At 38.4% G+C, this 15,811-nt stretch overlaps 1 protein-coding gene across 4 annotated transcripts in view; it reads right to left on the bottom strand.

Annotated features, from left to right (window-relative positions):
• The window catches only part of LNPK (lunapark, ER junction formation factor), a 75,637-nt gene extending 64,353 nt beyond the window's left edge, over positions 1 to 11,284 (bottom strand). For 2 of the 4 annotated variants that reach the window (XM_019460207.2, XM_019460223.2), the window contains exons 1-4: positions 10,692 to 10,825; positions 4,233 to 4,321; positions 2,617 to 2,658; positions 1,404 to 1,591 (exon numbers count right to left, since the gene is read on the bottom strand). In XM_019460207.2, coding sequence (XP_019315752.1) covers positions 1,404 to 1,591; positions 2,617 to 2,658; positions 4,233 to 4,259 — 257 coding nt within the window. In that variant the 5' untranslated portion in view covers positions 4,260 to 4,321; positions 10,692 to 10,825. Of the gene's footprint in view, positions 1 to 1,403; positions 1,592 to 2,616; positions 2,659 to 3,079; positions 3,081 to 4,228; positions 4,322 to 10,691; positions 10,850 to 11,028 lie in introns of those variants that run through there. The other 2 variants (XM_019460232.2, XM_019460216.2) reach the window with 2 other exon arrangements.
• Between the last annotated feature and the right edge of the window lie 4,527 nt (positions 11,285 to 15,811).

The following is a 15,811-nucleotide window of genomic DNA, read 5'->3' as shown; positions in this document are numbered from 1 at the left end:
CTATCCAGACTTTCCCTATAATCCAGTCTTTGGCCTTCTTTCAATTCTTTAAACCTTCCACGGTCTATCCACCTCAGGGTCTTTATATATGCTGTTCCTTCTCCCTAACAGACTATCCACTCCCCTGTCACACCACCCTTAATACACATAATCATTCTTTGCATCTCAAACTCAAAGATCACTTTTCAGGGAGGCTATGGTAAGCAGAGTTCTAAAACTATCTCTCTCCCTCCCCAAGATTTCCATCCTCCAGTTATACAATCAAACAGTAATCTAGGTACTGCTGTGAAGGGACTTTGCAAATATAATTAAGTATTACTCAGATTTTAAGCAAGGGAGATTATCCTGGATTATCCTGGTGGGTCTAATATAATCAGTTAAACCCTTAAAGACAAAGCTTTCTCTGAGTTGAGGGCAGAATTGGAAGTCAGAGAGATACAGCACAAGTCAGCAAACAACCTGACTAAGCCTTGAAGATTCTCCCCACAGAGACTCCAAATAAGATCCCGGTCCAGCTGATTGATTACTTTGATTTAGGCCTGCAAGACTCTAAGCAGAGAACCCAGTCAAGCCACCTGGATCTACACAAACTGTGATACAATGGATGGGTGTTGCTCTAAGCTGCTAAATTGGTGGCAACAATAGAAAATGAATACAAAGGCTCTTCCCTGACCCCCACCTCCATCCCAGACTGGGTTAGGGTCTCTGTTAAGTGTTTCCATAGCATGTGACACTTCTCTTTAGGACATTCATCATACTTACTAATTGATATATGCAGTCTAAAACCTATAGTCAAAGATTTTGTATTTTTGTATACCATACACCATTATAATCTAGTACCTACAAAATTGGTACCCATAAATACCAAGAATTGGTACCAATTTTTTATTCAATTGTCTCAAAAGTCAATCATTACACACTTTCAGTAAAGGCCTATATTATAAAATATTTCTATAATAAGGGTCAATTGCTTTATAGCAGTGACTAAGACAGGGGAAGAGAGATAGGATGAATGGAATAAATTCGGAATTACTGGGTCAGTTGTTCTTTTTATTTTACAAACCCTCCCTCACTTACCACTACCCACAATCTGAGATGCCCACTCTATGCCCTATTACCCTAGGGAAGCATGATCATCTATTAGAGAATCACAAAAGATTCCCACCTAGAGTCATTATTACTAATGTCACTGAGTTAGATTCCTCAGATATGCAGAACTGTAAATTAAAGTTTAAAACAGTTGGTTTACTTTTTTAAAGAAATACTTTTCAAAATGAAAAACAAACAAACAAACAAATTTACTCAAACTGAGACATTATTATTTCATACTAAAGAGAGACTTAATATATTTAAGCCATCTGGTCAAAAAGAGGAAAAGTCAACTAAAAGAACAATTTACTTACATCAATGGGAAAGCAAAAAATGGAAGTGTCATGGCAAGTCTTGCTGTAAATTCATCAGGAAGATACCACAAGTATACAATTAAACATGTAAACAGATAGAGAATTGAAGAGTAGAGAATTAATCTTCCAACCCATAATTTTTGTAATCTCTGATTTTTTTCCCTAAATTCTTCCAATGCTTGAATTTCCTGTTAAGAGAGAATTATTCTATATTATTGAAGCGAATCTCAAATTTCATAAAGAAATCAAAATGTTAACAAAAAATTTTAACATTTTAGAGAGGTTATAAAGAAATAATTATTAAAAGTCAATGAAATATAATACCTTAATATTTTTAAGTAGAACATATGAAAAAGAAAATTTTAAATGAGGCTAAAAACATGAAATGCCTATTCTGACAAGTTACTCTTAAATGCAAAATTAAGATACTGTTTTTAACCTACCAAATTAGCAAAGATCAAGCATGAAATTGACATCAATAAATAGTATTTATTAAACTAAACAAGTAAAAATTCCCTTTTATAAGGTCTAAAAAAATCTGGCTATATAAAGAAAGAATGAATAAAAACTGGGGTGCCTGGGTGGCCCAACTGGTTAAGCATCCGACTCTTGGTTTCGGCTCAAGTCATGATCTCACAGTTTCGTGAGTTCAGTGCTCCATGTCAGGCTCCGTGATGACAGTGTGGAGCCTGCTTGGGATTCTCTGTCTCCCTCTCTCTCTGCCCTTCGCCCACCTGGGCTGTCTCTGTCTCTCTCAAAATAAATAAATGAAATTAAAAAAAAAAAAAAAAAGGAATTAATAAAAATTAAAACAGTGACCCATACTAGATTCTTTCAATCTATTCATCACTCTTAATATTCCTAAGGAATAACCATTTTTGATAATATAAAGTAAAAAAAGCTGTGAAGTTTGTGTACTGATAAAAATTGTTGCAGACCACCTTATAATCTACTTTATCCTATCTGTAACATTGATTTATGCCATGCTATGCATCTAATTCCATTCTAACAGGTTCTATTGACACAGGCTTCTTAAGTCACTGATTCACTCTGAATTTTTTTGAAATAATGTAACATTAAAGTCCTCAGGCTTACTCTATATCATCTCTAATTCCCAAACCAGATCCAGTCTCCAAAATAATACGCATATACTATAATAATATTTATGTAATACCTAAAATGAATTAAAACACCCCAGAGCTAAAAAACATACCTTATCTATATTTTCCAGAACTTCTACAGTTGACGGTTTTGTCTGTTATAAAAACAGATGAGACATTAAAACTTGTTATTGCAAACTTAGATACATTTTGATTTATAAAATCATAAAAGAACATTTTAATTCAAAATTAAGCTTTTTCAAATATTGTTAAACAATGTATACTCCTATTTATTTATAAATAACATTTAGATTTAAATAAAAATTATAATTATAAAGAGAACTACGTAAGATTAAAGAAACAAGCATTTTCCTACTTTACTTTTTAGCCTGAGTACTTTTACTCTGATAGTTCATTTTTTACCATTCTTAATCCCAGAACATACTTTTATAGAGAAAAAGAAATTCTCCTCCAAGAAAAATTTTCTTAGACATGATTATTCAAAAGAACTCCTACATTAAAAAATTCAAGATTAAAGATGGTCTGATTTACTATTGCTAAAAGTTCATTTAGGACTCTGGAAGTCAAAATCAATAGGCTACCTTCATTCTGAATTCCTACGTTTCTGAAGATTAGATTTTAAAAAGGCACCTAAGAATACTTCATTATAGCAGAGCTTGTTTGTTAAAAATATTTTTTATACACCCCGAATAAAAACCAGCCAAAATGTCTCATACAACACTTGTGAAACCATTTACCAATTATGTACTCAATAATATAAGAGGATAATGAATATCAATTCATTGCAGTTCCCATAAGAGTTGTTAACATTAGGTTGAACCATATGAAATTGCTTTTTATGTAAGTCAAAACTGTTGAATATTGGTAATTTCATATGATTCAACCTAACAAAGACAAAGAAAAAATAGGCAAATTTGATCCTCAAGCAGAACTGTAATAGAGTTTTAAAGGAAAGAGCAAGGAGTCCATGGAATACCAAAACAAAGCAGTTTCAATAACAGTCCAAAAACTAGTATACCAAGCATTTCTAGGCTCCATTATTATACTAAAAAGGAATTAAAAATAAGCAAAGTAGTTTGTCTGAGATTACATTATCTCCTCTCATATTAGAAAAGAGCATATATTAATATATTTTATATTTTATAGTACTAAACTGGAGATACTTCCTCTAAAGCCTTAACCAATAAAATCAAACTACATTTCAAATTTTGTTTTAAGCCTCTAATTCCTAAAAGTATATCTAGTATAACTTCAGCAAATATTTATGACAAGCTTTAAGCAAAAAGAGATAGCCTGTAAAATCAGGTATTGTATAGCATACAACTATAATTTCAACCATTTCAACAATAATAATAGTTTCAACTACTTTTCAAATAAAATTGAAATGTAGGCAATATAAGGGAAAAAAGCTAGAAAAGATAGCTATTTTCACATGAATGAATAAACAAAAATAATTCATAAGTCAAAGTGAAACAATTATTTTAAACAGAGGCATTACATACCTACATGGCAAGCAGAACTATTAAAGTCCAAATATAATTCATAAGAATTATAATTCTTCTAATTCATAAGAAAAGGAAGAAAATTAAATAGAATTAGGGATAATATCAAGCTTTACTCAAGTCTATACTACAAAGGAGACTTACAAATAGGTTTATGTGACATTTTATATTAGACTAAGAACTGGCCATAAAGAAAAATAACTTACCTTCCACCGAGAAAATAATCCACCCATCTTTTATTTTTAGAAACTGGGCACAATGATAAATATCATCAATTGTCCAAAGGAATTCACAGCTAGAAAAAAAGCAAGTATTTAAAATTTTTAGGTTAAACACACAGCATACCCACTATAAAATATAAATGTTGCAATACTGCCAAAAAATAACATACAATACTAATTTCTCTGAACTCCACTTATGTGGAATTTTAATTTAGAGAGCCTTGGGATAGAGTCTACCCTTCAAGAAATCCCTTCTTCCAAATCAGGACATATTTAAAAGTAAAAATAAGCTGAAAAGGCTTTTAAATGGCAAGACATTTTAGCAGCGTATATTCATACTACTTTGCAATTTGCTGTTGTTTACAGTAGATCCCCTAATGTTGTAAGAAAAGTTTTATTAAACTACTTTCATTCCACACGCTTAAATACAATATCTCTATCATTCAGCTATCTACCAACTAAACTAGTTATTTGGAATTAGCATTTTACAATGCTTAGCATAACATTATTTTACAAGTAATGACAGAAAGCCAACTGGATTTTGAATAAGAAAATAAGGATTACAAAACTACCTGTGACCTTGAGCAAATCATTTATTGCTTCTGGAGCTTTAATTTTATTTTCTGTAAACTAGACTTACTATACCACCACTTTTCACAGGATAGCCTTCCTTACTACCATTTTACAGATAAGAAAATTAAGTGAAAAGACATTCAGCAATTTTCCCAATAGCTCAGAAGACACATGATTCAAAACCACTCTATCTTCAGACTTCTGGTCTGTTCACTACTGTTCCAACACCCAAATAAACATTCCTCTCTGAAACTGGGTCTAAGTCCCTCAAGTCAGTTGACCTTCATGTCAGTTAGTGTATATCTAATGTCCTTATTTCAGTCATTTTTCTAGTATTCTCAAATGTATTATAATATTACCATATGGATAAAAATGTATCAACAAACTTAGGTTCTAAATCAATTTACCAGTCAATAATTATATAAGTTTTTATTCTTTTAAGTTGAAAGAGTAAAAATATACTTTCAAATTTACATACTTTTACCAGGTGTAGTTATATACTGCCAATGTATAAAACTACTTCATTTCCACACACAAAAAAAAGTTAGGCCATAATTCTTACATTTTTTAAAACCATTAATGTAATCACAAAATAATACCAGTACCAAGTAAATACATTCACTCTGCGACACTATTTATAGACTGGAATTAGCATAAGGCATACCCATCTTGGACTTTCTTGGGTAGAGAAGTAACAAAGAGCCTAATTATGAAATACTTTCACTTACAAAGCGATTTCTAGTACCAGATATACCAATAATCTGTCCTGAAATTTTCTGGTGTTTATAAATATAATGAATGTTATCCGCCACATTTAAGTTGCAACCTAAATATTATTAATCCTTCAATATTAACTAAGTATTCAAATTTCTAAAGTGCAGTTTTAGGAAATCCTGGAACTTTAATGAATAAAAGTATAAATTTCTCAGTTAAAACATTAAATAGATCTCAAAACCTTCTGAAGATGCTAAAAATACTAAGAAAGGTGACGGGGTGGGGGTGGATTTACATGAGCCACTTAACTTGGTATTTTCAAAGTATATAGTAATTCTCTACTATTCGGGAATTAATTGTACGCTGTCAAGCACAGTGTTTTGCACACAACCGGTCTACACGTTTTGGTTTCTAACAATTATATGCCTCCAAGTTAAGTTTGCAGCCATCACAAGTCAGGATTTTTAATACTTAAAAGTAATCACAGGGGTGTCTGCTGGCTCAGTTGGTAGAGCATGGGACTCCTGATCTTGGGGTCATGAGTTTGAGCCCCATGTTGGGGGTAGGGTTTACTTAAAAATAAATAATTCTTTAAAATAACATTGAAAAAAAAAAGTAATGACAACAATAAAGATAGCAGTTAAATATTTGGTAAGTACTGCTATTTCTCTAGGAAACCCTAAAGCAAACGCCTTACATGACTTTTATTATTTAGATACTACTATCATCCCATTTTACAAATGTTGGAAACTGAGGCTAGGGAAGTAAAGTAATTTGGTCCCAAAAATACTACGTAGCAGAGCCAGACACAGCATTTTAGTTTTGGCTTTTTATGAAGAAACTAGTTATTCCCAGTAACACAAAATCAGAAACAAAGTCTGCTTTATATAAATTAGATTGGAATATTTATACATAAAATATATGAAAGCACCTCTGACATTCTCAAATAGCTGGTAAACAGAGCTACTGAAGTGGAAAGTAAGTTATAAACACAAGAGACAGTGTTGGTACAGTGGATCATGTAGCCCACGTCTGATTAAATCTGAATGTTTAAATCTGCATGGAAGAGAAGCAAATGATTTGCCAAATCGTTTTGGCAGCTAGCTCTAGTTAGGGGCAGAACTGATACTAGAAGTCTGCAAGCACTGCTTTTACTTTTTTACTGAATATCACTTCTTAAGTAAGCATAATATGAAATATATGCATAATGTTGCAATTAATATCAATTATTTGCTTGGAGAACTGTTATGGTGTTAATGAAATAAACTATGAGATTTCTGAAGCAGAGTATTCTGCTTTAGAATTTGTCCTCGAAAACAACATGATGGTAAATAGTCATTAAATGTCATATCCATGCTTTCAGGGTCATAATCAAAGAATGAGTCAACACTCATTGTTCCAGCAATTTTCCTATCAAATTCCAGTATTTGTTTAAGAAGCTGATTTGCTATGGGGCACCTTGGTGGCTCAGTTGGTTAAGCGTCAGACTTCAGCTCAGCTCACATAATCTCATAGTCTGTGAGTTCAAGCCCTGCATCAGGAGGCTCTGTGCTGACAGCTCAGAGGCTGGATCCTGCTTCAGATTCTGTCTCTCTCTCTGCCCCTCCCTGCTCACACTCTGTCTCCCTCTCAAAAATAAAATAAAAACATTAAAAAATTAAAATAAAAAAAGAAGCTGATTTGCTATAATACACAACTAATGGTAGTACTTTCCATCAGATATGAAAGCATAACAAAATTAAGTAAATCAACTCTTTATAGCTTTCATTTCATACCTCTTCTGTTTTCCAACTCTTTTTCCCTCCTTGCCATACTCCAATTCCTGTAGCCCATTACTTACTATGACACCTTGGGCAAATAAGCTATTTAATGTCTCAGTTACTCAGTATCTTCATCTGCAAAAGAGGGATAGTTAAGGACCCTCTTTAAATGTTGAAAGGCTTGGGGCACCTGGGTGGCTCAGCCGGTTAAGCGACCAACTTTGGCTCAGCTCAGGTCATAATCTCACAGTTTGTGGGTTCAAGCACCACATCCGGCTCTGTGCTGACAGCTCAGAACATGGAGCCTGCTTCGAATTCTGTGTCTCCCCCTCTCTCTCTGCCCTTCCCCAACTTGTGCGTGCACACACGCGCTCTCTCTCTCAAAAATAAACATTAAAAAAAATTTTTTTAATGTTGAACGGCTTGAATGACACAATGCATTCTAAAGTATTTATAGCAGTGTCTTAACACATAAATAATTCCTCAATATAAATTGTTTTTACTGCTGTGGTCATTGCTATTTCCTAATCCATCTCTTCCAACAAATGGAAAATACATGGGAAGCAAATAACTACCATTTCTTTCAGAAGCATAAATCAATGTTTGCCCTTGAGTGGACAGATGGCTCAATCTCAAGTGGCTTGTCCCCAAGAACTCTTCCATAAATGTGTACGGTCTCTTTCCACTCTGATATCACAGTGGAACCTGACATGACCTTAAGAGCTGGGTGCATCTAATGTGTTTTCCAGTAAGTAATTATGCCCACCATATTATTTCAATGTTTTGAATGTTCAATGTTAACTGATATTCACACTCAGGTTTGGGTGTCAGAATTTAAAATCCTGGGTCATGTCATTCTTAAATTCTCAGCTTACTTCAAGTCATATTAAAATAATGGAGTAGGGGCGTGGCTCAGTAAATTGAGCATCCAACTCATAATTTCAGCTCAGATCATGATCCCAGGGTCACAGAATCGACCCCCACTAGGGCTCTGCGCTGAACATGGGGCCTGCTTAGGATTCTCTCTCTCCCTCTCCCTCTCCCTCTCTCCCTCTCTCTCTGCTCCTCTCCCCCTCCCCCCAAAAATAATTAATTAATTAATTATTTTAAATAATGGAAGGGTGCCTGGGTGGCTCAGTTGATTGAGTGACCAACTTTGGCTCAGGTCATGATCTCTTAGTTTATAAGTTGGAGTCCCACATTGGGCTTGCTGCTGTCAGCGTCGAGCCTTCTTGAGATCCTATGTCCCCCTCTCTCTGCCTCTCCCCACTGGCATTCTCTCTCCTAAAAATAAATAAACATTTCAAAAAAAATTTTTAAATAAAATGAAAAAAATAAAGGAGTAAAAAAGATCTGGATTCCAAATATGGCTCAACCACATACTAGCAATGTGATCTTAGGTAAATTAAACTCTCTAAACCTCAGTTTCCACATCTGTAGAGTGGTGAAGATATCTGCACTTTACAGAATTATTGTATGAATTAAGTGAAATGATGTATCACCTGACACAGTGTCCAACTAGTGTGCACATAATAAACTGTAGCCACTATTATTACTATTATCAGAAAGCAATACTCCTCATACAAACACCTTTCTTTCTAAACTCATAAAGTATCTGTTTTCATCATTTTAAAATGGGAAAAATAAGTTACAGTTTGTATTTTAACTGAAAATGTTTTGCTTCCATTTACTTTAACATTAAAAAAATAAAACAACATATCCTGCAGGTTCTTCCATTAAAATAATCTTGCAGGCCTTTAACAGCAAAGCAAGTTAACTTTTATATTTATCAACTTCCAAACCTAAGTGGAAACTATTCCGTCACCATCAACAGTACCTCTATTTGTACTATTCAGTTTAAGCTTAAGAGTGATTTGTTCTAGAACTCTAACTTTCAAATATCCTAGCTAAAGGCAATTCTGAAATATACCAAACCACCACATTTATTGCTCAAAAATAAAATTACTGAAAAGAGGTACACCTCTAAAAGTAACTTTACTACACGTTGATTAATTCTGGTGTTCATGGTAAGTTGATGTTCATTCTGAACTAACTTCCAAGAAGTGACTATGTTTAATATGGAAAGGTTTCTAATATTAAATCATACCTGTTTGACAGTCATAGGACTTCTTTTCTTACATTCTCTCTCAAGTTAATATATAATCACCATGTAACTTGATTAACAGTGTTGGACTGATCTTAGCAGATGACAGAGAAACTTAAAATTCTAATTTTAAAGGTACCATTCTTGTTTTTAAAAACGTGCTCAAAATCAACTTCCTCCTAAAATGGAACTATGGGGGCTGCTGAGAACAAGAGATTAGCATTCCCTGCCAGTTTGAACATATGCCTGAAGCCAAGCTCACTCAGATGCACACACACTGCTGTGAACAGGGTCATTTCTGTCAACGGTGACACCCAAGCCAGAGAGAAAGGAGAAAACAATTGACACAAACCAGAAGCCAACTGGGAAAAAAGCAGAACATGGAAAATTCAATGAGTCACCAGTTTTATTACCGTGAGGGCACCATCAGCAAAACTGAGTTCACCAATCACAGCTCTCAATACCCATACCCACTATTAAAAAAATTAAACTATTTTCTTTAAATAGTTTATTTGTAAGTAATCCCCACACTCAATGCGGGGCCCAAACCCATAACCTCGAGATCAAGAGTCGCAGGCTCCGCCCAACCCAGGCACCCCCAAGAAATAAACTATGGATGTAGTTTAGATTTGCTCTTCTCCTCCCGCTGCGCCCAAGACACCTACGCAACCTCTCCCTGCCCTCCAGCCTTACACCGCCCACCGTCCCTCAAATAAGGACAACGGTTGTAGAGAGGCTTCTCTAAGCAGCACACAATCCACGCCCACATGGCTGGGCCGAGCAGCATGACACTGACAGTTTTCGATCCCTCCCAATCTGTCCAATTCGTGGCGCCTCCGCACAACTCAGAGAAAAAAAAGAGAGACAGAGAACACTCAAGGCGACAGCTTAGCTTAGGGTAGAACCTTCGGACCCTTCGTCTCGACATAGGCGGGCCAAAGAGCCGATGCTCAGCTCAACCCAGACACCCACACCGGAATCTGAGAACAAGGCGGGGAAACCACCTCCCCTTCGCGGGGATAGGTGGGGGGAAGGGGTCTCTAGCACTCCAGAGTCAGCCCTGCCACTTGGCTGGGAAATCAAGAGGAGCAGGAGGCGATGTTGGTTAGCGCGCAGCCCGGCGGGAGTTTGACTAGCCGCCGCCGCAGAGCTCTTAGGCCACTTGGCATGAGGCGGGGGCGCCTGGGAGACGCAAGCGGGGGAACCGGGAGCGTATCTCCCAGGGAAAAGCTCGGCGCGCTTCCCCTTTGCCGAGCCCCCCACCCCCAGTTGCCTTCATTTTAAGCGTTCTACCTGCAAGAAGCGGGCAAAGCCCAGCGCTTGTGTCCACGTCTGCCAGCTTCGGCGGCCACCGCGCAGCCTGCCTCCCGAGCAGGCAGCAGCCGCCACTGACAGAGCGATGGGCCCGGCCAACTCCTTCCCATCAAACCCCGCGCTTCCGCCGCCGGCCAATCGGCGCCGCGGCCGGCGCCCGCCGCTCCCCGGTCACGTGACTGTGACCTGAGCGGACAGTTGGGGCGGGCCAGTCCGGCGGTTGGCCGGAGGCCTCCTGTCCCTGTGGCTTCCGCGGCTAAGCAGGGTGCTCCTCGTCGTGTCTCAGGGGTATACTGCCATTTATTATGAGTCTTACCAATAGCGGTTACTTCTTACTCGTCCTCTGCCCCCGATTCTCTTGAAGCCTGTTCTGCCGAGTCTCACTGGAGAAGGAGAACCCCGAAATTGGTCCTGGTGGTCCTAGACCGGCCGCGAGAGAGACGAGTGCGGTTGAGGGTGGAGGCGGCTGTGTCTGGAAAGGACTCCGCCTTGAGGAGTCCCAGATCAGCTGTCATCCAGCCGGCAGCAGTGCGAGTGCTGAGAAGAGGCCAGTTCCCAAGCCAGTGGAGAAAATTCAGCCTAGACTCCAGGAGTGCTTGGGGCTCTTATCACCCATGGACGTCAAAAAGGGTCATTTGATGACAGGACGCTTACCTCACCCGTGTGTGGTGAGCTTCAAATGGCACATGATGTTGATTTCAAACCCATGTATGGCAGAAGCTGAGTTTTCTATTTCAAAACTCTTACCTCCAGGATACTCCCTTCACAGGTCGTGATACGTGGGCCCACGAATAAACCACCCAGGCTGCATTCACCTCAGATTTGAAACACTGGCTAAAGAGCAATTTCCTAGTCAACTGGAAATGACAAGTCCCAATAAGGAAAGATACTTGAACCACACAAGATAACAATGGAGAAGGGTAGAAAAGCAAGCCAAAGCCTTGGTCAGTGTTTTATCTCCGTGACATGTTTTAACCCTTTGTGCAAACATTTTTCGTGGGATTTTTTTTTTTTTTTTTTTTTTTTGTTACATAGGCTTTTGAAAACAATGTTTCCAAAGGGGAACCCTCTTTCACTGGTGGTGGGAATGCAAACCGGTGCAGCCGCTCTGGAAAACAGTGTAGATGTTCCTCAAAAAATTAAAAATAGAACTACCCTATGACCCAGCAATAGCACTGCTAGGAATTTACCCAAAGGATACAGGAGTGCTGATGCATAGGGACACTTGTACCCCAATATTTATAGCAGCTCTTTCAACAATAGCCAAATTATGGAAAGAGCCTAAATGCCCATCAACTGATGAATGGATAAAGATGTGGTTTACATGTACAATGAATACTACTTGGCAATGAGAAAGAATGAAATCCTGCCTTTTGCAGCAACATGGATGGAACTGGAGGGTATTATGCTAAAGTGAAATAAGTCAGGCAGAGAAAGATACCATATGTTTTCACTCATGTGGATCTTGAGAAACTTAACAAAAGACCATGGGGGGAGGGGGGGGAATACAGTTACAGAGAGAGAGGGAGGCAAACCACAAGAGACTCTTAAATACTGAGAACAAACTGAGGCGGGATGGGGGAGAGGGGAAAATGGGTGATGGGCGTTGAGGAGGGCACTTGTTGGGATGAGCAGTGGGTGTTGTAAGGAAGCCAATTTGACAATAAATTATATTAAAATAATGTTTCCGTAATTTTTAAAGACTAATTGTTTGAATGTGCTATATTTAAACTTTGACAATGCAAACAAATAATGTAAAGTAACAAACTGAACATAGGATCTAGTTGGTAAGAATAAAATCTTATACTGGAAGCTACCAGATAATTCACTGTGGAATCGCTCGTCCTAACTTACAGCTTTTTAAGCTTGAAAGGATGAAGGGAAGGGAACCCAAGTTTACATCTCGTGTACTATGGGTCAGGCACTTTACAAATCTAGAAGAAAATGAAACATTTCATTTATTTTGATATGGAAATTAAACCATTTTGATTTTCATCCTATGCTATTTCAAAGTATATTTTTTAAAGGCCTATGCAGTTATGCAAATATATCTCCTCACCTCAGGAATATATTTTCCTAAGATAACAGGGAAGAAATGTTCTCCACTTGCTAATGGTTTGTTCTCTAGTTTTAATTGGGCCATCAAAGTCTGTTGTAAAGGGGGGAGGGGAGACCAGAACTAGATGGTTGCCAGAGATCCCAAATCTAATCCTGAGACAAAATTCCATAGGTAATTGCCCTAGAAGAGGAGAGGCTTGACCTGGCAAGGGGAGGGAGAGATGTATTGAATCCTTAACTCTTTTCATTGAACAACTTTGTAAGGTAAATATAATTTTTCAAATGAGGAAATTGAATAGAAATATACCGTTGAAGCTAGCATTATACCACTGCCTCCTTTATATTATGTGATGAAGGTTTGTCAGGCACAGCGAGGGAAGATACTAGAAGCAGAGAAATCAACATATGCACTATATCAGGGTCACACCAAATATTAGGGACAAGACCATGTGTTAAGTGTAAGGATACAGAAACAAATAAAATAGCTTCCCTGAAGCAATTGATACTAGCGAGAGAAACCCTCACAAAAATAAGCAAAAAAATACAATATAGGGTAAATAAGTGCTATGATCGAGGCAAATGTTCAGGAGTTGGAAAATGATAAAGCAACAGCAGCCAGAGGGGAAACGGGAAAGCCAATGAAGGTGGTGCTTTAGCGGAATCCAAATATTAAAGAATTGTTCCTTACTAATCCTAAAATAGTCCTAGAGTCTAGGTAGTGAATAGAGTCTAGTAATAGAGTCTAAGGAAGTGAAATCAGAAAAACACTAGAGAAGATGACCAAGGAAACAAACTACTCTAGGCAAAAGAATGCTAAAAGGCCTAATTCAACAAATAAGTAAACCACATTTCATTCAAGAACTAAATGAAAGTTGCAAGGGGTGAGTACCAGGAGGGCTTACAATAGAGTCACTCATTGAACTGGTCAGAAAGGTTAGGGAAGGCTGCCTTGAGGAAGTCACACTGGAGTGGAGATCTGAAGGATGAGATACTGAGAAAAGGAGAAAAGAAAACAAGGAACATCATGCGTAAAAACCTTTGTCAGAGGGGAAACATTGCAAGCCTGAGGGACAGATCAATGTGGCTAGCACATAGATTGCAGGAAGAGAGTGCTACAGTATGAAACGGGAGACCAGACTAAGCAGGACCTCGTTGACCACACTGAGAACCTTCATCCTTTTCTTGAGAAGCAGAGAGGGGATTTAACCTGATCAGGTCTGTATTTTGAAAAAGATCATTCCAGCTGCAATGTAGGGATATGGACAATTAGGATCCACGGGTGGTAGTTACTGTTGGTGGTGGTACAACCCGATTGGGATGGAAACAAGGAGATGGAGACAGGTGGGGAAAATGGAACAATTTAAGAAGTAAAATAGGAGACTTCGGTGATGGATGTATATACGGTGGGGTGGACTGGGGATTGAGAGAAAGGAAGGAGTCTGAGATGATGGGATCTCTGGTAGGCCCAGTGGGTGGATAGTAACGATCCCCAGTGAGATATGGGGAACATTGGAAGGCAGTTGGGTTTGGGGGGTAGATGGTGATTTCAATTTGAACATGTTGAGTTGAAGATGTTTTTGTGATTTCAAGGAAAGATGTCGTGTAAATAGATCTATTATCCTGCAGCACTGAGAAGTCTGGGCTAAAGGAAGAGAGGGAAAAAAAAATTAGAGATTGTAATCTCTCTCCATAAGGTACTTATTTTTTTTCACAATGCAAAAAAAAAAATACCACTTCCTTATTATAAATAAATGTTTTGTTTTTAAATATACTACAGAAAACAAAATAAAACGTAGAAGTCTTTAAAGCTGTTTCCCAGAATTCCCTATGAATCACCTGGACCTTGGTTAAAAACACAAATTCTCAGGCCCCTTGCCTGGAGATTCTGATTCCACATGTCTGGTATGGAGCCCAGAAATTGGGATTTTTAACAAGTACCTCTGGTGATTCTTCTTATCAAAGAGTTTCTCTGAGGAATGGTATGCCCGTGCCACAGGCCACGTGCATAAGAGCTACCCGAGGTACTTATTAGAAATAGACTCTTAGGCCTTGCAGACTAAGATCCCTAAGGGAAGAAGGGAGGAGAGGGACGGAGGGAGGGAGATGCTACCGCACCAGGTGGTCTAAGATTTCGCCCTGTATCTCTGACAGGGGCGTCCTAGGCTCTCCACCAGGCAGTGCAGAGGAAAGCTGGTGTCCTTTCCTGAATGATGCATATGAGGCAGCAAGCAACCCTTGCAGACTGCTGTGATAATAGCTTTCCTGCCCCTAGCCCAGGCCTCCTGCCTTGTCTCCCAAAATGGTGCTTAGTCAACTCTGATGCTCTCTTTCCCTCCCCCCCCCCCCCCCCCCGGCATCGAACCTTTCCCTGTCTTGGCCCCCACCCCAATCTTCTTCAGGGTTATGCTGCATATACTCCTCCCAATTCAGGGGTCTGTGGTTTTGTTGTTGTTGTTTTTGTTTGTTAAGCTAATCTGGCCAGGACTGGAAGGGAAATAGGGTCAAAGGCTATGTTTCACTCTTGGCAAGGCTTTTTTTTATTCTCGGGAGCCTATTTTGGAAGTGTTTTTGTTTTTTTGTTTTTTAAGTTTATTCATTTTGAGAGAGACAGAGACAGCATGAGTGGGGGAGGGGCAGAGAGAGAGGGAGACAGAGAATCCCAAGCAGACTCCACACTATCGGCGAGGAGCCTGATGCAAGGCTCAAACTCACGAAACCATGAGATCATGACCTGAGCCAAAACCAAGAGTCAGATGCTTAACCGACTGAGCCACCCGGGCACCCTAAGAAGTGTTTTTGTTTTTCAAGACTAAATTGTTTGTTCTCTTTGTAGTCTTGCTGTAACAACTCCAAGTCTCTATGAGGCACTGTAGATTCTTCTAACTAGAGGAAGAATCAGGAAGTGTGGGGTAAAAAAGATTGGAATTATTTTTTGTCATGGGAACTATAGCAAACACACAGAAAAGTTAATAAAAAAAGAAGTGTACTGCTTAAAGACTAAAACCCAAACACTCATGTGACCCCACTGGGTCAAAAAGTAG

This window comes from Panthera pardus, unplaced genomic scaffold, assembly GCF_024362965.1.
Source record: "Panthera pardus isolate Hobbes unplaced genomic scaffold, ASM2436296v1 HiC_scaffold_10, whole genome shotgun sequence".
Classification (NCBI taxonomy): Eukaryota; Metazoa; Chordata; class Mammalia; order Carnivora; family Felidae; genus Panthera; species Panthera pardus.
This window is presented reverse-complemented; position numbering and strand designations above follow the sequence as displayed.